Source organism: Corvus kubaryi, unplaced genomic scaffold, assembly GCF_017639235.1.
Source record: "Corvus kubaryi isolate FWS band 111438036 unplaced genomic scaffold, C.kubaryi_AGA036_p1.0 37232, whole genome shotgun sequence".
NCBI lineage: Eukaryota > Metazoa > Chordata > Aves > Passeriformes > Corvidae > Corvus > Corvus kubaryi.
Window position 1 is genome coordinate 2,330,341 of NW_024581066.1, and position 25,000 is coordinate 2,355,340.

General features: G+C 45.7%; 2 protein-coding genes across 2 annotated transcripts in view; one reads left to right on the forward strand and one right to left on the reverse strand.

Moving 5' to 3' along the window:
* Positions 1-282: 282 nt before the first annotated feature.
* Positions 283-13,049, forward strand: CCDC167 (coiled-coil domain containing 167). The gene is made up of 4 exons (XM_042022946.1): positions 283-374; positions 7,576-7,670; positions 10,046-10,098; positions 12,202-13,049. The coding sequence occupies exons 1-4, from the start codon at positions 336-338 to the stop codon at positions 12,303-12,305; spliced, it is 291 nt and encodes a 96-aa protein (XP_041878880.1). The 5' UTR covers positions 283-335; the 3' UTR covers positions 12,306-13,049.
* A 422-nt stretch (positions 13,050-13,471) lies between these two features.
* Positions 13,472-25,000, reverse strand: part of CMTR1 (cap methyltransferase 1) — a 28,482-nt gene continuing 16,953 nt past the window's right edge. Inside the window, exons 14-24 of the mRNA XM_042022945.1 lie at positions 24,565-24,621; positions 23,552-23,609; positions 22,853-22,921; positions 22,556-22,687; positions 21,938-22,060; positions 21,139-21,230; positions 20,437-20,505; positions 18,979-19,026; positions 18,286-18,398; positions 17,634-17,742; positions 13,472-15,919 (exon numbers count right to left, since the gene is read on the reverse strand). Of these exons, the coding sequence (XP_041878879.1) occupies positions 15,787-15,919; positions 17,634-17,742; positions 18,286-18,398; positions 18,979-19,026; positions 20,437-20,505; positions 21,139-21,230; positions 21,938-22,060; positions 22,556-22,687; positions 22,853-22,921; positions 23,552-23,609; positions 24,565-24,621 (1,003 nt within the window). The 3' untranslated portion in view covers positions 13,472-15,786. The remainder of the gene's footprint in view (positions 15,920-17,633; positions 17,743-18,285; positions 18,399-18,978; positions 19,027-20,436; positions 20,506-21,138; positions 21,231-21,937; positions 22,061-22,555; positions 22,688-22,852; positions 22,922-23,551; positions 23,610-24,564; positions 24,622-25,000) is intronic.

The window sequence follows — 25,000 nt, forward strand, 5'->3', positions numbered from 1 at the left end:
GCATGACCAAGAAGTCCCACCTCAGCTCCCCAGCCTGCTGGCTCCCCCAGCCATCCCTCATCCGATACCACTAGACAGGGCAGAGCAGGATGCGGGCAGCACTGGCACAACGCGGGAGGCACCGCTCTGGCTGCAGCTCGCCCTCGGCTGTGTCGGAACCACGCCGAGAGGGCTCGCAGGGCCAGACCCAGGGCGGGGGCCGGTGGCCCCGTCGGAGCGGGCGGGCAGCAGCACCCTCCCTAACATGGCACCCGCCCGCCCCACAGCGCGGCTCCGCACCAGGGCGGTGGTGCGCGGGGCGGCCCTGCGCATGCGCGGCCGGGCGGGGCTGGACCATGGGCAGGCGGCGAGCGGGGCCGAGCGTGGCCTGGGAGGTGAGGGGGTGGGCGGTGGCCGCTGTCGCGGCCGGGCTAGTGGGGGGCTTGGAGCCGCATCCTTAATGTCGGCCTTGAACGATGGCACGTGGTGTCCTTGCTCCCGCCGAGCCCTTGAGCCAGTGCCGGGAGGGGCGGTGGGTGTGTGTGGCCGTGGGGGTGCTACGGCCGGCCGTGGCCCCCAGCCCGGTGTGTGTGTGCGGCGCTGGAAGTCAGCCGTGTGCTGCTGCTTCTTGAGAGGAGCCCAGTGGTGAACCAGCGTGTGAGGGGTCTGTGAACCACAGCGAGGAGAAAGGGGAAAGGCTGGGTTTTAAGAGCATGCCTCCCTTCTAAAGCTGCCTTTTTATTGTTGTGCTTGAGTGTTTTGTCTTTCTCTCCCTCACTGGAGATTCCACCTGTGCCATGTGCTCAAGAATGACTCTTCTTGAGCAGGGAGGTTGGAGCAGATGACCCACTGTGGTCCCTCCAAACCTTACCCATTCTATGATCTCCTGGGTGGCAGGAGGGCTGCTGGTAAGCTCTGTTGAAAATTTGTATTTCTGTTAACAATCTGAGTCGTGTTAGTTAAGGTCTCTGAAGCATACATCTTTCTGGCTCCTGCACTGAACAGTGCTGTCTGGACTGACTTGGAGGAGGCAGTGGAGAGCCCATAGTTCAAGTCCATGGGTTGTGGATCATGTGGGGACAGTAAATCCTGAACGTTCCTCACAAATAGCTGAAATGGGGCAGAATTGATTCAGTGAATCTCACTGGTCACCTCTCTGTCCTGAAGCCTTTTCATGCACAACAGACCAAGGTAACCAGACTAGAAAGGCCAGGGAAATGGCAGGGCTTGTCATATATGTGTCATCAGCTAGTAATATAAAGGTGAGTGTCACAGAATCCTTTGGGCTGGAAGGGACCTCTGGGTATCATCTCATCTAAGCCCCTTGCCAAGGCAGGGTCACCTAGAGCAGGTCACACAGGAACATAACCAGGTATATTTTGAATGTCTCCAGAGGGAGACCCCACAGCCTTCCTGAGCAGCCTGTTCCAGTGCTCTGCCACCTTCAGTGGAAAGAAGTTCTTCCTTGTGTTGATGTGGAACTTCCTGTGTTTTAGTTTATGGCTCCTCATCCTGTCTCTGGGCACCACTGAAAAGAGTCTGGCACCATCCTCTTGACGCCCACCTTTAAGATATGAAATGATGAGATCCCCTCTCATCCTGCTGTGTGGAGTGGAAGTTCCGTTTATAGTTTTCTGGTCTGTTTCATTGGTTAGACTTTCATTAGGCAAACAGTTCTGGGCACTCTAACCCAAATATAACCACCAAAGGGAGTCCAGAGGGGTGTGCTGACTGTCCAAGCTTCCTTTGGTGAGCCTAGCAGGGAGAGTTGAATAGCAATTTTTTTTGTGGTTGTGGTTTGAGAGGTGGCAGACAAGAAGAGTAGAGATGGTAGGGTCTACCTTACAAAAAGAGAGGTGGCAAAAAGGCTCAGCCTGTAGGAACCTGCTGTTCACAGAATGAAAAGGGACTGATTTTTAGGTGCCACAGAAAATTCTTGCAAAGTGTTTGAGGAATTGTAGTAACTTTCGATTAGTTTTGGGGGTTTTTTTTAGAAGTTTTCATCATGGAACATACTAGTTTTGAAAGGATTGTAGAACTACGCTTTTTTGGTGTGTTACAGGTGAAAATTTCTTAGTGCAAAGACACTACTACAAGATAAAATTCTTTCCACTTGCAATGATGAGAACAGTACTGAAGAGGAATTATGGAGGAAGAAAGAAAAATCTCCCTTTAAGCCACAGGAAGAGAGGGCTGTGTTTCAGTTTGCATGAGGACCAAGATACTTGTTTCATAATTTAAACTTTTATTCTGTTCAGTACTACCTTCTGAGCTGTTAGGATTGTAAGGAAAACTTTTCAAATGAGTCCTAATATGACGTGATGCATGACTAGCTTTGAAAGGCCTCATCTAGGCAGAGTCATGCTTGTTTAACTGAAGTCATGATGCTAAATGAATGCAATTTTCTAGATGGACACTTATCAGATTTGCTTGCACTTACAAATTGCAGATGTAATTGATATAATCTGGTTTAAACAGATGTAAATGTGTCTCCATAATGTTGTGGTGGTTCAAGTTCATGCCACTTCTCCTTTCACATAGCTGTAGCCTTTTGATAGGCAGCCCTATTGACAATGCTGAGCTGCATAGGACTTTCTTGAGGACACTCAGCAGGAAAATGAAACTGGCAAGACTGGTCCATTTTGTACCAAAATAGTGAAAATGGAATTAACTCAAGAGAGTGACATGGATGACCAAAGGTGTGGAAAACTTCTATTCAAGAAACTACCAAGCATTCCAGGTCCTTTTAAGTTGGAAAACATGACTGCAAGGGACCCAATATAGGTCTATATCCTCTGCATGCTATTTGTGGCTTTAAACAAACATATGCTATCAATACAAAGTTAGGGCTATCAAATGAAACCAGCAGCTGACAAGCTCAGAACAAACAGGAGGGGTTGGTTTTTCCCATAATCTGCTGTGAGACTTCTTGCCAGAGGATGTTGTAGCCATTAAAAATATACTTGGGGCTCAGGCAACAACTGAAAAAAAATCACTGAGGCAGAAAAGGGCATTAAATGCAAGGAGAACACCTGCACTCGGGCAGTACCTGGGCTGCAAAATGTCAGGTGTGTGTTTGTAGAAACTATTGTTACATGCGTTGCTGCTTCTGACAGGGCAATGGCTGATCAGTGTCTATGACAGAGCATAAAGAGTAGGGGAAAGGCCAACACAGTTTTTACTCACATTCAAAAATCTGTGGGTCAGGTCTGTGTGCTGTCCTGCTCTGGGCTCAGGCAGGACCCTGGTTAACGAGATGGTCCCTGCAAGGCTGAAGGAGGAGGTGCAGGTAGGATCCAGCCTTTTCTCCTTTAGCAACACACAGGGTTGTTCTGCAGGAGTCATCTTGGACTTTGCTGGTGGATCATCCTCTGCTGTTACTAGCTTATCTGGTAAATATTTCCAAGCATGCTGTGGGCGGAATGTCTGTGAAATGATTTTCCAGCATGCAAAATTATTCCAAGAGCATGGAGAAAATGGAAGCGTGTCCATGAACTGCAAGTTAGCTCTTGAATTTAAACAAAATTTGTCTCTGCTGGACTGATTTTAATAATCTAGCCAAATTTGTGGATGCAGGAACCATTAATTCTTCCATGAAAGAACAGCTCAAGTGTGCTGGCAGGTGACAAGGCATGTAAAGACTGCTCAGGAAAGGGTTTTTTCTTTGCCCCCACCTCTTCAGTTGGCTTTGATCTGTTTTATGAGGGTCAGAAGACAAAAACCTCATTACCTAATGCTGTTGGATGTCGACGAATGTGTGATATGGCTCTTTGCCAGTATCTTAATTAGGGAATTCATAAAAACAGAGGGTGGAGGCCAGTTCTTGAAAAGCGCTTTTAGCCTTTCTGCTGGAAAGAAAGCTTTCATTAATTCATTACAAAATGTATTAAATGGGATTCAGCTCAATTCTATAAGCAAAGCTGCTTCTTTTTCACTTCTTTGTCTCTGCCTTTATGTGAGGCATTTTGGGCTCCCTGCCCAAGATGGTCCCAACAAATGGAATCTGTAATAAGCATGTAAGTCAGTTTGGGTTGAAATCCATTCCAGGTCTCTCTGGTTTAAAAAGGTTTCCAGATCACGAGCAAGCGTTGCCAGACTTCAATAAAAATACCTGAATGCCTTGTCATACCTGTGGAGCCAAGGAGGCATCTGGTCTTAGATCCCTGAGTGCATCCAAAGCTGCTGGGACTTGACTTTCTGGAGCGTCTCCTGAGGAGCTTCAGAAGGGCAGCTCTGTGTGCTCAGATCTGCTGCCTGGATGTGAAGCACATTTCACTCCCCATTTTTAACTGGAACTACTTAAAGCTGTTGCTGTGAATGAAGTCCTGTGTCCCTGCTACCATCTGTGTGAACCCGAGGAGTTGTCATGTGAGCTTTCTGCTTGCTGCATTTCAGCTCAGTCCCCGAGGATCCCCTTCAAGGAAAGGAGAGCTGAAAGGAGGAAGGGTTCATCTTTGCAACTTAGGAGGCACTGTGCTGAGATTGCCACTAAAAAGATAAGGCAGTGTGAAGTGCAGGGGTGGTTCAGCTAAGCGAGCTTGGCTCTTTGTTTTCCTGCAGGCTTCCAGTGTGCCCAGGTACATACACCTACTAACCTCGTGTTATTTAGTAGGAGGGGGAGAGCTTTCCATCCACAGCAAGCTCAGATAGAAGCATCTGCTTCTAGGATGGCTGTCCTGGAGAGCTAGCTGCAGCAGGGAATGATGCCAAAGCTCTACAGATTTTCTTGTGCTACAGTTTTACAGACTATGGCCCCCCAAGGAGTTTCCTCAGCAGCCCAGAGAGTAATCAGTAGTTCCCAGGCATTACTCTGATTTTTCCCTGTGCTTATTTTCTGTTTCTGTCTTCCGTCCTGCAGTGAAGAGTTACCTGGATGGCTGAGTTGGCAAGAGACTCCTGGCTTCCAGGAGCAGATCCTAAATGCCAAGCAAGGCAATGGCACTGACATACCAAGATAGTGCTCTGCCCATAGTTTGGGTCGATGTCTGAGGCTTCTTACTCAAATGAGCTGCCTTCAGGAAGCAGATTATATTGTCTTAATTTATAAGTAGGAAAACTGGGGCACAGTGAATGGACAGCATCTGTGAATCCTCACTCTTGTCCTTTCTTAGAACCCCTAATAACCCAGACTAGCCAGAAGAAAAGAAGCAGTGAGATTCTGAAAGAAAAGTATTTTGTTCATTCAGCAATCTGTTCCTCCTTCCTTGCCTTTTTTTTTTTCTGATTATTTTTTTGTCCCTTGTGCCCCCAGCTCAGCACAGCTGATGGTGCAGTTTCAGGGCATGTGTTTTATTAGCAAATTATTGCTCTCCAGCAGGGGACCCAAACCTGGGTTTTGATTTAAGAGCAGTAAAACCAGTTGAAACTTTAAAGTATTATGTGGAATCTGGAGATTTTTAGTCAGCAGAAAGTCAAAGCACTGACAAAGTTGAGCAGAATATACTCTTGTTAAGTCTTATGAATGAGGGAAGTATGGGCAGAGAATGTACAGTGACAGCAACTGCAAACTGAGCAGGAGGAGCAGTTCTGGAGGAGAGGATAGGAGTGCAGTGGCATGGATAATTTAGTGGTGGTGTTGGCAGCTGACTAACTAATTAATTCATTAACATATTATTTAGCAGTATTTTTAAATGTATATCCAGAGCAGCCATGGTGCACTGTAATAAGTTAACTGGCTAAGGAGGAGCCAGCTAACACACCCTGAAGCATCTTTTGCTGTGTGTGCATGGAAGGGCTTCCAACAGCTAAGGGAGCAGAAACAGCCATTTGCAAATGATAGGAACTGGTGAGGGAGATGGTAATTCTTAAATTTGACTGGACCAACACCCCACCTCTGCTCTACTGCACTCTGCTATTAAATTAACTTGCTGATAAGTGTGGTCAGAGCTGGCCTGGGTGAAGTCCTTCCTTGGCCCTGAAGCAGACTGGGGCAATGCATCATGCTGACTGAGTTGTAGTGGATGACATAGCAATGAGCAGCTGGAGTTAACATTCTTAACTGGCGCAGCTGGGAATGGAGGAGGACAACTACCCTCATCCAGGCAAACCCAAGCATTGTCAAACACAGAAGTGCTATTCCCTGAGCTTTGGGATCAGGTGATATGCCTTGGTGCTCCCCTTGGGCTCAGGAAGCTGTGCATGTGCCTCTGGGGAGTTTGGCATCTCAACAGCACTGGCAGAGTTTCCTAATAACCCAGGACTTTGAAATTACTATCTGATAAATCAAAGATTTATTTGAGCTTTCCAATATGTGTCCCCCTCCCCAGCTCTGCTGTGCTCCTTCCAGCCTATTTAACTGACTGGTTAAACTTCTTTTCATGGTCTGCTTTATGTCAAGCCTCTTCTCTCTCGTCCTGCTTAGTTATAATGCTTGCCTGCCTTTCCTGAGCAGAAGGTGTGAGATTGTTAATGAGCTCATTAACAGGAGCTGATCAGAACAGAGCTGATCCCAAAGCAGCAATAATTAGGGATCGCTACCTTTGATTTTGTTTTCCTTATTACTGTTTATGAGTGTGTTTGTGCTCTGGGCTGTCTCTGAGGCTGGAGTCCAGGCAGCTCATTCCACCTTTAACCAGGACTCTGCTCCCTCTTAGCGTCTGGAGAACACTCCCACCACAAAGAGGCCATGCTGCCAGCTTTGGCCTTCCCTGGAGAACCAGGCACAGCAGGAGTGTTGCACTAAGTAGCTCAAAAGAGAGGTCACTGCCACCTCAGTGCACCAAGGCTGTTTTCTTTCAGGTAGGTTGTTGTGTTCATGTTACCTGATTAGTCCCATTGGTTCCCTGCTGGAAGCAAGGTTGAAAGATAAAGTTTTCCTCAAGATGTCTAGGCTGTGGTTGCCAGGCAGAAGAGAGGAATAATTCCCAGAACTGCTGCCCATGGTGGGATTCCCTCCTGGGCAGTCTGTTTGCACACAAGGAAATCAACCCTCTGTGGTTACGCCCCTCCACAGGAAGACTCAGGCTGTTGGGATACTTGATGAAGAGACACAATGAGCTAACCAACGTTTTTCTGCACAGAAATATGTTGCTGCCAACACTTGGTACAGGTTGAAGGAGGCAGTGGCAAATGCTCTCGAGCATACTGTGCAGATTCCTGTGCTGTTGTAGATGCAGTTGGGTAAGAGACTGTAGGTATCCTTTTGTTCCCTCTTCACCCAACCAGACAGCTTTGTAGTCACATCCCATGAATTTCTACATCCATTCACAGGGCTAAATGAAGACCTTGTCCTTCAGGCTTTGGTTTAGGCCAGTGTCTCTCTTTTATCCTCTAATTGTGGACCTACACGCAAAGAAACTAGAACAGCCTGGAACAGGATCAGATCCTAGCAAAAGAGTGCTGGCCAGCCACACAATAGGCAGTGTCAGGGCTGGCTTGGGTGTGTCTGGGATGATGATGTTACCGTTGTCTGGGCTAGAATACAGGCTGATCTGGGAGATGATGAGCTCTCTGTGCTGTGATCTCTACAGAGATACGGGGTTCTTCCCTTGATTTGGGGAGGAAGAAGGTGGAGTGGCTGAGCTGCCACCATCTGAGTGGGAATGGTTCCTTGTAAGCTGGGAGAAGAAATGACAGTGACTGGTGTGTGTTTTTCAGATTGATGGATTGGAGGAGAAGCTGGCACGCTGCAGACAGAGCATGGAAGAGGTGGATCTTAAGCTGCGCAGGGAGAAGCTCAGCCCCGAAGGAAGGTACTGCTGACCAGCTCCTTTCACAGCTCTGTCTGTGCACTTCAGCTAGCTGCCATCCTGCTGTAGGACCAAGCAAGGGCTCTTGAAGGGGTCAGAATGTGTGATTTCCCCATGACAAGACTCTTTTCCCCCAGCTTGGAGCTTTCTTGGGGAACTTGCCCCTGTGAGAAATGCAATAATATAGAGAGCGAGCTGTAATTTATTAACAGCCTGACTCCAGCCTGTGCCACAACCAGACAAGTAGTGCCTCAAACTTGCCAGTTCATTTGCAGACCTGGCTCCTGGCCTGTTACCAACCTGCTCTGTGAGTCTGGCAAAGGTTTTCTGCACACTGCTGCTCAAGCCTTGCTGAAGGCACCCAAATTCAATCAGAGAGATGTGCAGCAACTACTACTGAGGGCCAAACCAGGCTGGGATCCAGCTGCAGAAGCAGCTGAGGGAAAATATCTGTGCCTGCGTTGCTAATGTGTCTGGATGTATTGACACACTGGCTTTTCTTGGGAAAGCTAAGAGGGACAATTCCCCTGAAACCTGTGGCTGCTGTAGAGGCAGCAACTGTTGGCTTCTAGAGCTGGGACTCAAGCAAGGACTTTGGCCTGGATTTTTTGTAGCAAACACAGGCAGAACCTGCTATTCTCTTGAGTATGAAGCAAGAGATCTTTGGTCTCCCACTTGATTCTCAAATCTCTCTGCTTGAGGACATTTTTTCAGTCACTAGCATCCTACTGCTCTGCTCCTCGCAAAAAAAGGCTGGGAAGCTCAATCATAGGCCCAGGGAGTACTACTGATGATCCTGGTGCTTGCTCTACAATACTGTCCTCTAGAACCCCATTAGAAATGATCATAGCAATAGTGATGTCTCCATCCCCTGATACTTACCAGGCTCACTTTAACTTCTTTGTTAAACTCTCCTTTGCACTCCCCTGTCCTCCTTTACAGGAGTTTTATATCCCCCTCCATATTTAGACAGGGTCCTGTCTCCTCCTGCCTCTCATCTCAGCAATCCTTTTCTGGCCTAAATTCTCCTTGTTTACTGTCTGTATTCTTTATCTGGTACTTAGGTGGCCAACAACTAAACCTACAGTTATGATAACTTGACAGGATGGGATATTTAATGGTTTCTGCCTGAAATATAGGGCCTAGAGCAAAGAATTATGAATTGGGATTCTTGGGGCCTCCTATGAATTTTACAGCTTCTATGGAAATAGAAACAGAACTTCCATTGTCCTATCCCAGACCCTTTGAAAAACCCTGGAGGGAAGGTACCGTGATCAAAATTATCAATTCAGTGCATAGCACACAAAGAGGAGCTCTGCTTTCCCACTTTGAAGTTCAGTTGTCATGGTTTCTTCATGTCTCATTCTCAAAGCTGCTTCCCTTGACTCTCTTCACAAGGCAAGTTTCTAAGTAGCAGCTCAGTCATGTTGGTAAATCTATCTTCTCACTTCCTCCTGGCTGCTCTCCACCTTGCCTTTCCCCAGTTTTCTTTAAGAGCCCTTTCCTGCTGCTCCTGACATAGCTTGCTTTCTTGCCCTCCCTTAACTAGCTGTATACATAGATTTGGATCTCTTTCCTCCTACAGGTTGTTCTTGCTGTGCCCCAAGGGGAACAACAAACTCTGGTACACTTGCTGCCTTCTCTGAATGAGGAGATAATTTGTTAGTGCATGTTTATTTATGTGCACAGTCTGAAAAGACTGACTGTGTCCTCACTGCCATAATGGAAACACTGCTGCTTTCAGGAATTTTGTTTTGGGTTTATATTTTATACTGTATATCAATTAATTATCTTGTGCAGTTTAAGACAAGGGCTGGGTTGGCCTGACTTCGTCTTTACTGTTATTATGAGTCTTAAGTCTAATAACTGGTTGGTACTGGGCTTGGATTCAGCTTGTTTTTTTGAGTTCGCCAATTTCTGTAAATTGGATACCTCTGACAAAGGGATCCCAGCTTCAAATGGTGAGAAGAATTACTGTTCCAGCACTAAGCCAGATGTGGTGGAGGGGCAGGATCCTCCAGAGAGCATATAGGGACCCCACCTCATCCCACAGCTGTGTGAGAACTTCCTGCCTCACCTGGGGGGAACTAGAGTAGGGGACTGATCCAAGAGCCCTTTCTAGCTGTTTGCCTACACTGCTCTCCTGAAAGGAGAGATAGGAAGCAGTTTGGGGGAAGGAAAAAATAATCTAAAATGCTGCATCTCTTCTCTTGCACAACTGGGTACTTCTAAACTGTCACCCTTCCACAGGGAGGGGTGAGGGGCTCATTCTGTGAGCAGATATCCCCAGCAGTGGGGACAGTCTCTCTTCCATCATGTAAGCAAAGAAATAGGCTGTGTTGTGCCTCGCAGGTAATGAACTCCTCTTCTCATTACAGAAAGTCACTGGAGAGAGAGAGAAACTTACTAATGACCAAAGCTGACAACTATGGTAAGAGCTTCATTAAAAATGGTCCCTCTGGGCAGGATGGGATCAGTGCTGCAGCTTAGCTTTGTCTTCAAGCTCCTGCCACCTCTGACTTCTGCCTTTGAATTTAGATTCAACCAAAGGGAGCTAGACTAATGGAGATGTAGTCAGCATACTATAACAGGAGGCTGCATCCTCCTACTTGAGCTGTACTACCATAGGGAAAAAAAATAAGCATCAGCTAATGAAGGGGAGAAAATGCCCCTTCCACAGACCCCAAATTACCAGTCTTTAGATAATCATAGCTAACAGATTGGCTCAAGTAGCTTTTAACATCCCTACCCCCAACCTTTTTTTTTTTCCCTAATAGAGGCTTGCTAGGCAAGAAGGTAAGTGCTATCAGGAATGTAGTAAAGCATACCTTCCTTGGGGAAGGTTCTTACTGCATCAATTTATGGGGCCACTCAGCACAAGAGCATAGCAATTCACACTGATGTGCTACCTGCAGTTCTAGAGAGCCAGGGTCTTTCCTTGATGCAAGTCCTGCTGTAGACAGTTAGAGTCCCTCTGAGATACCACACTTGACAGCCACTAGAGATGCTGCTTGGGACATCATCAGGCTCCTGGTATTGATCAGTGTGTTATCTGCTTGGCAGTACTCTGCAGCTGTGCAGGCACCAGAGCTCACACAAGGGGAAGAGGCACAAGTATTCTTTTAGCTCTAGAGCATTGAAACCTGGGGTATGGCCAGCAAATTTGTAATTATAACTCATGTTAGAGGACTGTTTCCAGAAGACTAACATTTACTTTAAACAGCCTGAAAGCTGTTCCCTAAGGGCCTACCACTAGAGACAGCAGAAGACTGAAAATTGCTGCCATCCTTTTACCAGCCAGCAGTCAGCCATCGGTGATGGCAGCAGCAGAGCAGTCTGACAGCAGCTCAGACAGCAGCAACAGCCTCACCTAATGGTGACATCACTGCTATGAGCTCTGATTAAATCTTTCCTTATTCCAGCTGATGCACTGGAGGCCATGAACTGCAGCTGCTGACAATGGCATTGCCAGCATCAGTTTAAGCTGGCACTGCTGTGCATGAGTTTATGTGACCCTGTAATCTCCTTTGTGGCCTTGCAGATTCAAGCAGATTGCTCTGTGGTTGCATGAGAATGCTTGTATTAGGTGAAGAACGGGGGCAGAAAGAACAGCTGAAAGTCTCTTTTTATTACCAACACCACTTGGGGAACTGCTGGAGGCTGCTTGTGCAAACTATAGAGGCAGTAACCTGTGCAGTCACTGCCGATGAACTCCGCAACAAAAGCAGTCTCTCTGGAGACAGTCCACACCCAACCCTGCCTGCCAAACACTTACTGCTGTTTGGCCATGCAGTGTGTAAGGCTGGAGGCCTCACTGCTTGCCTGTACCAGCCAGCAAAGTTTTGTGGAACAGAACTAGCAAGAGTGGGGTTCTCATCTTTGGTAAAGGGAACCAGACAGAAATGGAGATTGGCAAGACTCCACACTTGAAGTAGCCACTGTCTTCCTCTCTCTGCATCTGTGGTTCTTATGTAAAGCAGGGTGAGGGAAAGCAACCTATCTCTAAAAAGCTTCAGACCCCAAGAGAATAAGAGTGTCCAGGTTCAGACCTTTTCCACACTGATCCTTCTGAGGTGTAAGCAACAGAGTCTGTGACATTCAAAGGTGGCCACAGTTGTATTTAAATTTTAGCACTAGAAGGAGCTACCACGCTGTTACATGTAGAAGATAGCAGAAATAGCTCTCTGCCCTCCTGTGTCCTTCATTCTCTTAGGGGACAAACAATTATTCTAGTGACAGTCTGTCCTTAGTAGATGCCTACAGCAATGTTATTTGCCAACAGGAACTGGTCTGGCACTGAAGTATTCCCAAGCACAGCTATGACGAGTGCCAGGATGAGAGCAAATGAAAGGGTTCCTGCTAGTTTGGGTAGTTAATTCCCATTCAGCATATCCCATAATTGGCAGCTTTGCATACTGCTCCCAAAATTTTTGCCTGTGGCCAAGGTAGCTTTGTGCTTCTAAGAGAGTTTTGAAAGGAGATGTAGCTGCAACATGAAGAACCTTCACAGGCAAGTCTTCTGTTTGTTTCCCAGAGAAAGAACTGAGTGTGCTTCGTAAGGAAAATCGCAAGAATGCTGCCCTTGCTGTGGCCATGGCATTGCTGATTGCTCTTATTTACGCCTGCTGGACAATGTGATCGCACTCAAGAATTCTCCCTGCTGCACAAATGACTCCTGCAAGGAGCTCTTCCTCCTCTCACCTTTGTGCCTCCCCCAAGGGTGAGGATCAGCATTTCAAATTACTGTTCTTGTTTGTTGTCTCCAAACCTTGTGGTAGGGAAGATTTTTCTCTGCAAATCGAGGACAGGAGACAAACCAGAAATCACAGCACACTTGGCTTGGAAATCAGGTCAAGCAGAGCTCAAGGTGGTGCCATCTTGCTCAAAACACAGTCAGGACCATCCAGCCTGATCCAGGAAGGCAATACATTCTCCCTTTTGAAGAGGATCTTTGTAATAGCAGACAGGTGCGCTTTCTGCCCAGCCCAGGTGGAATACCCACCATCTTCTTGGCTCCTGTGACACAGCCATAAACTGAAGGGACCAAGCCCTTGATTCAAAGGGTAATCTGTAAGTACTGTGATTTTATATGTTCCCAGAGCTGAGCTAAAGATGCTTCCTCCTCCACCCTGACTTCCAGGATCAAAGGAATCCTACCTCCACAAAAGCAGATAGCATGTAGGTATCTCTGCAAGCAGGTAGCATCCACATTGAGATCTGGGTGCCTGGGCTGTGAGAAGATCTGCCTACCTCTCCAGTGTGTAAGAGCTTGGCAGCCATTTCGTGCCTTTGAGAATCAGTGCTTGCAGAAGAGAATTTACTATCAACCCCCAGAGATAGAAGTGCTTCTGTAGAGCTTTAAATAAAATAAATTTATTTTGACTTTTGGCCTTTTAATTTCCTGATTTGTTTTTTTGGTTGGTTTTCTTTTCTCTGTTGTGTCCTGTTTCTCAGTCACTGCTTTATTCTCATCCAGCTATCTCCCTACTGGCACACGTTGCACCATGGTAAGCCTAGACTGGGTTAGGCACTTAACCCCCTGGTCAGTGAGGTCTCAACAGTGGGTTACTGGTCTGTTGTGGCCTGGAATGTACTTCCTTTGAGTGGAACAGGATCCTAGCATGCTGCAGGAGTGCTAGAAACTGTCCCCTGTAGTGCCCACTCATTCCAATGCTCTAACTTGCCACAAAAACCTTTAAAAGGGACTGCCTTGAAAATTTAACTCTGCCGGGCATTTCTCTGTTGCCGCAATGGCACACACTGCTGGCCAGAATTTTGTGGGAAACAAAGGAAAGAAGCACTGCTGTCAACCAAAGGGCCTGTATTGGTAATAGAACATGAAAGCATAGAATTCAACACAAAATGATACAAAGCCTAATAACAATACATTGTGCAATTAACATACATAAACACACTCCCTTCAGCAAGACCTTCCTCACCTCCCCTTCCCTCTTCCCTTAGCAGGGAAGCAAGTAGCTGGGTGGCTCATGCTTGCCTTCTTGAAGGGAGATTCAGAATCAAGGTTCAGTGCATCAAAAATAAAAGCAAATTAAAATGAGGAACTAGAGACAACTGAGTAAATAAAGTATCCATTCATAAAAGCTAGCCTGCAGACTGACCAGGTTTTTTTGTACCCTCCAAGGTCTACACTGATCCTAGCTTACTTCCTATCACACTTCTGTCTGCCAGCCACCAGGAGTCAAAGCCCTGAGCTGAGGACACAACACTCCACAAAGGAGCCTGGCAGAGGGAGCAGCATGCGTTGCTGGCACTGGAACAGCCTCAAGGCAGTCCACAGAGGTCCTCAAAACTCAAACTGCTGGTTGGCTTAAAAAGCCAACTGTACACACAGGCCTGGACACCAGAGGTTGAGGTACTTTATTGCCCACTGGGAGAGATTCCTCCTCATCCCTCATGGAAGTGCCTTTGTCAAGACAAAACTACCAGTGACACACCTCTTGTTGTTTAGTGGGAAGAGCCACCATTTCTTTCATACACGTTTTACCAATGTTTGAGAACAGAGAGGGTCTACAGATCAGCTAGGAGGATGCATTAGCCTGCAGTCCTTCCACTGCTTCAACAGACCTGTGTCTAAGTGAAAATTTCTGTTTTGCTGCACAGGCTTGTTCAAATCATTCATATGGATGTGGAGAAAAAGACACAGTCTAAACATCTGCTATAGATCTAGAACTATAGCTTTCCTTAAGGCACAGTTCAGACAAACCCCTAAATCACTTTTCTCCCTACTGCCAGTCAGTGTTTAAAAACAAGCCAAGAACAAACAAAAAACGAAACAAAAACAAAGGGGGCTATTTTGCTGCTTGTCCAAAAGCATTCAACTACGTGTTATCTTCTGATTTGTGCGGAAGACTTGGCAAAGTGCCATGGAAGCCAGAAGTGAAGGTAAAACATACAACAGAAGCCAACTTTGAGCCTGGCACAGAAGCGCGTGGAGAAGTCTTGACACAAATGCCATAGTGAGAGTTTCCTGGCTCTGTGCCTTCACCCCAAATGCAGTTCCAGAGCCAAATGAGATACAGAGGATTTCAAAGCCACTCTGATTTTTATAAAGGGAAGTCTGGTAACTTTTCCAGTGGGCACAGTCAGGGGACTGGATTTCTTCTGATTAACCAACATGGTTAAAATCAAGATACCTTTCTACCGAAGCCCTGGGTCTTTTTAACTAAGTTAGACATTCCCATAATTTATTTCTTCCAGAAACTTCAGCATCCTAGCTTTTCTGTGTCTTTCCTCCCACATCCACTTTCCTTCCTGAAGGTTTAGGTAATAATGTTGAGTACCAAGAACCAAAGCACCTTGGTCTCAGAAGTACCATGAAGCACGTACAACAACCATGGTACCTTTTCACAAATTAGTCCCAGGCTGCTGGCTTGGCATCAGTCACTAACCTGGAGAGGGGAAATCCTTGTCACAGCAGCTTGCAGAGGTGTAAGCACATCAGATCTGTGCCAGGAACTCTACTCATCACCTGCATTGGCCTTTGCCCATCACATAAGAACTGCCAGTGGCTAGCTGAGTGCCATGATAAACAGAAGTGTTGGAGACACCGACAAGAATATATAACTTTTGCCCACAGCTCGACAAAGACTTAACACCCTCCACTGGATTGTGTAGCCTTTGACAAGGCCAAGGAGACAGCTGCCAGGAACAATGCAGGGCTGCTTCAATGTGCTGTTGACCAGCTCTGCCATCAGAACATCTCTGCTCCATCCCACACTGCAAGAGAAGCAGAAGCCTGGGGAGTTCTGGCACACACAGAGCTCCACAAACCTTACTGAACGTTTGAACAGGAGCAAAGAAAGCTGCCAGCCCCTTGGCCTCATGCAGTAGGTCAGGACAAAAGGACATTAGGCCTCGGCTCCAGGAGTCACCTTGGGTACCCTGGCACCAGGTGCTACCTGGGCTGTATTCTTATATACACTACCAGGGTAAAGCCTCATCCTGTGCCTTCTGCATACCACCCTCTGGGTTCTATCATCTCCAGGAAATCAGCTCTGGAGAATACCAGGACAGAAGTTGTGGAGCTTTCCCAGTCCCATCAGTCCCCAAAGAATCCAAGCTGGGCTCAGCCCCTCCCTGCACCCTCAAGAGAGCAGGGTTAGGGGTGGTGTGCTTGGATGAAAGACAGGACAGTCTCCTTTGATAGCTTCTCTGGATCTTGTCTTTTCTGAGAGTCGTGCACTTTGACACCTTCCCCCCATTCCCAGAAGAGGCGGCTGTAATGGCAAACACTGTGGGCAGAGAGGAGAGCAAGATTAGTTTGGCAGGGAAGGGAAAGGAAAACACTTTCATCCCAGCCAGAGACAGCTGCCCTTGCAATGGGAGCCACGCAGAAATACTCAAACAGGTGCCTTAGAAAGGACCAGGGCGTTCATTCATTCACCTTACAAACTCTACAGCCCTCAAAGTACAGCAACAGCCAAGCCTAAGAGATTTCCATGGAAACAAACTTGTTAATTCTACCTTCACTCAAATTCAGTTCAGTATTTGCTGGAAGGAGTCAGGTCAGTAGGGAAAAGAACCTACCTCCCCCCAAGTTTCTCAGAGGATGAAACTGTCATTGCAGGCAATGGAAAGGCCTTAATGAAGAATTTAGAAAATCTGCCAGAAGCAGCAACCTAATCACTCACCACATACCTACTATAATCAGTAACAGCTGTCCTATGGAGCTTTGCAAACAAACAGCACTTCCCACTGTACAAAAGCAGCTACAAACATTCCCTCCTTCCCCTCGTGTGAAATAACTGAGCTCTGCTTGGCTGCTGAGAGTTCTGGTCCTACAATACCATCTCCCAACTCCATCCATCAAGGACAGCCCTCCCTAACTGCATCAACACAGTCCCAGCTATAATGAAATCAGAGCTGCTAATTACTTCCAACACAGCAGCCTTTAGTTTTGTACAATTACTGACACTTAATATTCATAGCTTATTTAGTGCTTCTGTTCTAACAAAGCAGTACTAGCACAGCAACAAGAGCACATGTCAGTGGCTAATTATAGACATATTAGTACTCACTAACCACAACACATCCCTTCTGGAGTCCCACACAAGCACTCCCTCCACCTCCTCAGCCATTCCTGTAGGTTCATCCTGGCCTATTTCAGAGTACATAGGCAGAAGTAACCACATCCTGACACATGGAGGGAAAAAGCATCACGTGCCTCTCTTTTTAAGCCTGTTCTGCCATTCACCACATGAAGAAAGCTTAAGGATTCTTGAAAGTGCTGCTCTAAGACAGGTAAGGAGGTTCAAAGTGAGAAAATCAGGAGTGCTATTTCATATCAAGTTCTCACTCAGAAGCACAGTCCTGGGTAATGGTGGTAGTGCAGAACATCTCTACCCAGGAGCCCTGAAGCATCAGACTCAGGATTTGCTGCACTTGGGTAATGCCCTCAGCCTAGCACTCAGTAGATACAGATGGTTTTCAGCAGCCACAATGCTAATGACTGTCCAATGACAAGCCTCTATCCTTTCCCAAGGAGCCACTGTTTTTCACTCTCTTAAAAAAAAGCTCCCAGCTTCCCACAGGTTATTGCAGAGCCTGGGCTAAATGAACTGGAATTTGCTTTTAAATGAGCAACTTCTAACCAAACATGTTAAATACAGAGATGCAGCAAACTACAGCTGCCGGGCTCAATTTCTACTTCCCCATATGGAGAAGGTTCAGTAACTCGTACTCTGCTGCAGACAGCAGAACAAAGTTGTGGGATGTTTGTTATTCATAGCCATTAATTGCAAAATCCATGATTCCACATCAGCAGTTTCCTGAGAACCTGAGAAGGTGCCGGCTCCTGCAGCACACCCTGCTGGCGACCAGCTGCGCTTGCACTGCAAACGACTGCAAGGACACAGCACTCCGGAGCTCCCTTCCCAATACCCAGGCACACACACATACACTCGCACACAGATACCCTTCCATAGCCTCAGCTCGGCTCATACTCACTGAAAGGGTGCAATGGCTTCAGGAAGGAGGTTGTATGTCGCTACATTGGTCATTTTGTTGAAGAAGAATTTCTTCTTGAAATTTTTGCTGTATGCCATTGTCCAGGGATCTAGCAGAAGGGTTACAGGGATCACACAGATAATAAAAGGGGGGAAAAAATCACAGAAGAAATACAGTGCAACTAGGGAGGAGAAATCTATAAGAATAATTGTGATCCTTCCATTACTCCTTTTTCCTTCCTTCCCCCAGGACAACCTGCTTCCCAAGCTGTTCTCTATTCACTGAGAAAAATCCCTTCTCCCTGCATTTAGAAGTTGACATTTGAAATAGGGTATTTCCATGTCCTATTAATCTGGAAAACATCTTGATGAAAAATTATTATCTCATTAAAAAAGAAGGTTAATCAGTCATGTAAAGAAATGGAATTACCCACACAATAGCTAATCAACCCACAACAGAAAAATCTATTATATTAAACACCCTAAACCTTACCCAAATCCAAGCTACATTACGTGCAAACACTTAAGTCTCTAGCCACTGGAATATTGCCATTAATTTTTTACCAAGTTACAAGGTGAGCAAGCCTGGTCAATACTTTTCACTTGGAGAGACAAAGAAAAGCTGAGAGGGAGTGGGGACTCTCTCTTCCTACCGTTCATAGTCCGTACGATGTAGAGTCCTGTGGGCACAAAGTGCCGGTCATCTCGGCCAGTGTAGGACAGCCGCGGCATTCCCCCTGAACTCTTGATGACTTTCATCTCTAACCTAAATATTGAGAGAAGGCAGTGATGGAGATTGGCTCTTCCTTTACCATGTGTGTGCACACATCGCACCACCTGCACCCCTTCTCCAGAGTGTCACAGCGAGAACTGAAAGCACTGCACAGGACAGGACCAAATCATCACATCCTGAAGAATTTGGGTTTTTGCCTTCCCACAAAGGACAAGAGAAACCAGTCAGACCTGTCTAGATCAGGCTGCAAATTGAGTGTTGTGGTGAAAAACCTGTGATGAGCTACCATAATTAATCCAAATGGTATTCCTATTTCAAGTGTGAATTCTTGACCATTCAAGCCACTGAGAAGCCACTGATACTTCTGCACCCAATCTCAAGCACTGTTGCTGCTCCAGCTGTTATGAAGTGCATTGGCCACATCTATGGCATCAGAATGCAGCAGAATGATGCTCTGAGTCAGCAGCATCTCAGGAGCAGCAGCCACCACAAGCTCTCACAGCTCTTTCTTCATGACTTCTCTAGCACAGATCAGAACATCCCTCCCATTCCTGTGCACCAGTGACTGATAACCTCAGTAGGCCCTGATGCTTTATTTGCACCAATTGCTTACCTCACAAAAATCTTGTCCATTTCTTCCAATCTGTATACTTCCTTCACTCTGGGAAGAAAAGTTAAAAACATTATTTCAAAAAAGTTTAAACTGTGCTTTTTTTTCTGCCCAGCTACAGGGAGCAGCCAAATGGTTGATTTTATACAGCATGAGGTAGCCAGGCACAACCCTTCTCTTCTATCGTATGCTTCAGTGCCTAGTTTTTCCTGGCTTGAGAAAACCTGACACCTGCATCCTTATGGTTGGATTGCTGTAAGCAGCAGATAAGCATCCTTGCTACTAAGGAAGCTGTGCATTTTTATCTCAGATTGACTACACAGAAAAGTAAAACCAGTGAAAGTCAAATGCTTTTGTTTTCCCATCAGATAAATTGACCAAGGTCAGTCCAAGGCAGGTTCTGGCCTCAGCATGCTGGCCTCACAGTAAAATTAAACAACCTGATCTTCACCATTATCCTCAGAGATGGCACAAACTTGTTAGTTACCCTGAGGCAAAAAGAACTTCCTTTTTTTTTAATCAGGGAAGATTCTTTTGAGTCATAATTCTGTCATTACATCAAACTGGTTTTGTTGTTCTGAGACACAGAAAAACAATCAGTAAGTTGAAAAAGCACTGCCTCTGATCAGACACCCTAACCACTCATTTCCCACATACTGCTACAAGCATTAGGCTTCAAAGAGCACAGCAGGAACACTTTAACACCTTTCCACAGGAGCAGCAAATGACCCCTCTACAATCCATTTCCCCAGCTCTCCTTCTCACTTCACCTCAGCTTTCCCCAACATTTTGGGCTCCTCCAATTATTACAACTGTCTGTTGTCATTAGGCTGAGATTCCACTTATTATCTTTCATCAGGCCATCAAGGAGAACATCCTCTTTCCCTTCCTCCAAATTCTTTCATAATATTGCTGCACTTCAAGCTTCTGTATGAGAAGCTGTTTTGTCCACAATACATATCTGACACCCTCACAGTGGTGCTCTCATGCTCCACTGCAGTAGAATTAATGAAATGGAAGGCCAGGAGACAACCAAAGCTGAAGGCCTTTATCAGGAACTTTCCTGGGAGTTGTAACCAAAGCCTTGTCCTCACAGATGCTGCTTAGTACTGCATTTACTAACAGTCAGCATCACTGTACTGCTGTTGACCCTTCAGGGCAGACAAGGACATAGAATTCTTTGCAATGATTAAGCTCACTGGTGCTAGACCTACAATCATACATATTTGGAATCAACACCAGCCAATCCACCTATGATGAAAATTTTACTGTTTGACGTGTGAAAGGAGGGCACAACTTCTCTGTTAACAGTATTTACCTTAAATATATAAAAAGCTTTTAGCCTCTTTCCAAAGAACATAACACAACTACGAATTTCAGCCTGAAATGTAACTCCCCTTCAGGTCCTCCAACGCACTGACACCAACACATGCCAAGCTGACGGAAGGAGGTGTCACTCACCGGATGGGGTTCATGTCTGGCCGGCTGGGTTTAGAAACAGCTTTGACAAACTTCTCTGCCAGCCGAATCCTGAATGAACATGGAAAGAGAGCCCAGCAATTTAACGAGGCCTTTGGCACAGCGGGTAGGTAACAGTTTCAACAGAGTAACTGATTAGACAACTCAGGACACCCAGACTGCCTCCACTGCTAGCCAAATGGGTCTAGCAAGACTTCTTTTCACCCCACCCTCCCAATTCAGTGCTCAGTGATACTGCCTATTATCCACTAGGAATGAGTCTCCATAGCTTACTCTAAAAGCCCACATGCTGTTGAACACTGATATATTTATTAGGCTAGTAGGACTAGCAGAGACATCATGTCCCTGAGGAAGGAAACGGAGGGGCTGGTTCTTTCTCCCTCAGCCAGTTACCAACTATGCTCATTTATATTTCCCAGAATGGTCAGTTTACCCCAGCCATGCCTAGCTCATCCTACACCAAGAAAGAAGCTAGAGCTGCCCTCATACACAGAGAAGACACAGTTGGAAAAGCCCATATGTACTTCAGTTCAGAGCAGCTTCATTCACAGTTCATCTTTATAGCAGTGTTTCAGCTGAATGCACTTGTCTCCCTGTGCTCAGCATTCTGCTTTTTGTCTAATCACTGTTTCCCAGTCACTCCTACTCACGTACAAGAAAAAAGCTTCTCCAGACCCTACATACCTCTGGTTGAAATGCTGTGTTCGAACATCATTGCCATTCAGCACCAACACATCCAGGATGTGGATGGCACTGATTTTTCGCTGGGCTTTCCCCTAAGGAGGGCAATACAGAGATTTATTATTCAGACTGTTGATATTTCAGCTTGATTTGGAGCCTGTTTTTTGACAGGACATCTCTTCTAGCAAGAAGGCACCTTTCCAGATACTAGAAACACACAAATTCCCTGCTGCCCATTAAACTGTAGCATGGCATCCTCCAAGAACTGGTGTATCTCAAATACCCAGTTGCGTCTTACGGGAGGGAGAGCAGGTGGGACCACAGCTGCCATCACCAGCTATCTGTGCGTTATCAGGTATCACAAAGCCCAGTGCACTACAGTATCCTCATCTGAAGTGCAAGAAGACAGGGGAACTCCCAGGCAGCTGGGATTTTTCACTTTACACTGTGAATATACCACAAAGGTCTTCTCCCCATAGCCTGCAGTCACTACTGAGCAGTTATGTACCCAAAGAGCCACAGACACATTCAGTCATGGTGGCAATGTCATCTGCCGTTCCACATAGAACAGCAACACATCAGGCCCAAAGTGTTTTCAAAACAGTGTTGAAAGTTTATATCTCTAGGACTGGACAGAAAGAAGGAACTTAATCCAAAATAGTTACTCTAAAGATCATATACAAAAAAGAAAAACTTGGACCTGACACAGATGGAACATATATTCTGCAGTATCTTACAGAGATTAGGTGAAACTGCTCTTTGTATTTGCAGCAACATGGTAAGGGAGAGAGTAGGCTCTTACCTCTCCTTTCAGCTCATGAACAATCTCCACAGAGAGAAGAGTATCTCGTGGCAGCTCAGTTTTCAAATCCAGCTTTGTCCAGCGATCTGACTGGCGACCACCCCAGGTGTAGATCTGTGATTTCTGTACATAAAGACAGAGTCAGATTCAGCCAAGGCTTCCTGAGGGCAGGGGTGGAGAAGAGACCTCTAATGAGAGGTTGCAGAGCAACCCTCAGAGAACCTTTTTGTCCTAGGCTGTCACAGGCAGTTTCTTTACCATAAGTTTTAAGGACGAACCTTAACCTCTACAGCAAAGGAACAAAAACACCAATTCTAATCTGCCGGTGACTTTTCACATCCACACAAAGAACCAGAAACAGAACACCTTTAAAAGGACAGCGAAGATAATTAGAGACACTAGCAGGAGTGCAGGTCTCTGTATAGGCTGAGATTACAGAAACAGGGTTAATTAGTGTGAAAAGCAGTGACATCAGGAGAAAGAAACATAAATAACTAGCAGTCTCAGGTACTACTGATGGGGATTCTTTCAGGCCTTTAAGGACAAGAAAGGATGGGATGAAACTGCAAGGCAGAATAGTAGCACTGAAATTAATCAGCAAAACTTTTTAGCACTTACCCCTAACCCCAAGAGGAACTTCTGCTCACTTCCAGACACCATACACCGGTAATCTAACACTTGGCGAATTTTCTCCAGTGTGCTGGAATTCAGAGGAGTGGGTTTGTAACTGAAGGTATCAATGTCTGTGCCCTAAAGAGCAAAATATGGAAAAGGCAAGACAGACACAATACATCAACAGGCAGGTAAACACAACTTCTACACAAAACAATAATCCAGGACTAGCTTCTTCATCTCTTAATTCCAATATGAAAAAAAAGTTGTATTTGTATGAAAGGACTCTAGGCAAGGTCTCACCTGGATCAGCTCAAAAAACTTGGACTTGGGATCTGAAGATGAAGGAGCAACACGAGCCTGATCAGGAATCTGAAAACAAATCCAAACAATTGATACTGAGTGTTATTCTTTGGCACATTCAAAGAAACACTTCTGGTTTCAATATACGACACAACATCCTGCCCCTGAAACTGCTGCTCTTGGGATTAGAGATGAAGAAGAGATGTCATGTGGCAAATATAGTGTGTCGTGAGTTTTCCAAATTTAATGTAGGTATACCACATCTCACACAAACCAACTGGCAACTCCAGAAAGATTTCATCTAAACCTTTGATTTCACATATATTTTGATGAAATACCTTTTCATCAAAAACACACAATCCACCCGTGAAACTGTCATATCTATGGCCCTACTGCAGTCAAAAGCTCAGGAAACAGAATCTGCAGACTCATAAGACCTTTTAGAGAGCTTTGCTGCTTGGGATCTAGGTGCTGAGTTCACTCTGTGTACACTGAAATATTCCCAACTGCAAAGAAGCCTGCTCAGTTAAGCCATACACAATAAATCAGGGACATCCTGTTTGATTACATGAACAGCTTGAAACAGTTTCTGACTTTCCCACAAGACAAGATATTAAACATCTGTCTAGAAAGGCCTATCTGTACTGCAGCTCCACTCTTCTGTCACTGCACAATCTGCCTGCTTGACACCTTACTTACCCCCCACAGCTGGAGACACTCCTTTCGGATTTCAGCCTGCCGGGGCTCACTCAGTGTTCTAAAGAAAGACAGCAGACTGTTAAGATGGTGAAACCTCCTTGATCTTACAGCATTATATATCCCAGCCCTATGGAATTTGGAACTTTCAGCATCTGGCTTGGGAACAACAAATATGAATTGCTCCACAACAGGTTGTACAAAAGAGGATGCTGCCTTCCCTCCCCACCCTCCAGTTCCTGTGTTTAGCTTTGTTTCATGGTCTGCATTTCTGACTATCAGCCATCACTTCATTCCATGAAAGTACCACTGGGTATAAATATTTTCAATAAGTTATGTATTAGTACAAACTTATGCTAATCTCCAAGAGCTGGGTATACAGCCCTACTTAAGAATAACAGTGAAGATCTGCTGAAGGCCATACAAAAAACAGTGTCAAGGTAGAATCGGCTCTAAGACAATTCCTAACTACCATACGCACTCAGCTTTCCACCATGTATTACGTCTGAATAACACCTGAACAGAAGAGTCGTGGCAGGAGAACATTGCAATGGCTTTAGTTTTATGCAAGAAATTAATGTCAAGCTTTAGGTAATTCTAGGTCTATAACTTAGATGCTTTGAACTGCCCCTGGAAAAACGAACAACTGTGAACCACACTCAACTTGGATGGTTACTGTTGAATTGAACATAATAGCTGCAAGTTTTTCTGCTTACATTCCTGCTAAGAAGCAAGCTCACTTATGGTAACTGGAAATCATGCAATGCAAGGAAGCCTTCTCAACAAGGGTGATAACAGACCATCAATTTTCAGGACTCCTCCAGCCACCCACATGTCTCTGCAAATAACTCAGGTAGACACACAAACTGAGCTACCTAAGAGCACTTTTCACTTTCCTGGCCCCAAAGGCCAAGACAAGTACCAGCTCAAATCAAGAACTTATTAAACAAGGGCAAAGCAATTCATTAATAGTAGGTTAATTCAGTCCTCACCAAAAGCCAGAGGAATATACTCACGTGTCTTGAACAAAGGCACGAATTTTGGCTAGTGCCTTTATCTGAACTTTGCAGTGGCTAAAAGAGAAGAAAAGTTTTAGTAAGGGAGCAAATTAATCACCACCAAGATTGTTCTACTGTTCAAAACAAGAAAGAGTGCTGGGACAACAGGGGGAAGCCAGTCTGATTCACAGAGCAATGAGGGATCTTAGCCAACATGATTCAAACTGACAGGATGATCACTGGAATTAATTAGGCAGTACTTTCTTTTCTACACAGTACTCAGAAGCCAGTCACTAACAGTAATACAGCATTTCTGTCTGCACAGAGTCCCCCTGCTCTGCTCAGCCTCTCAGGGAACAAAAGCAGAGCAGTGTGGCAGCATCAACAAGTACTTCCATGACTGCAGGAAGTTACACCTGAAAGCCATGCTAAATGAATCTGCCCACAGCCAGCA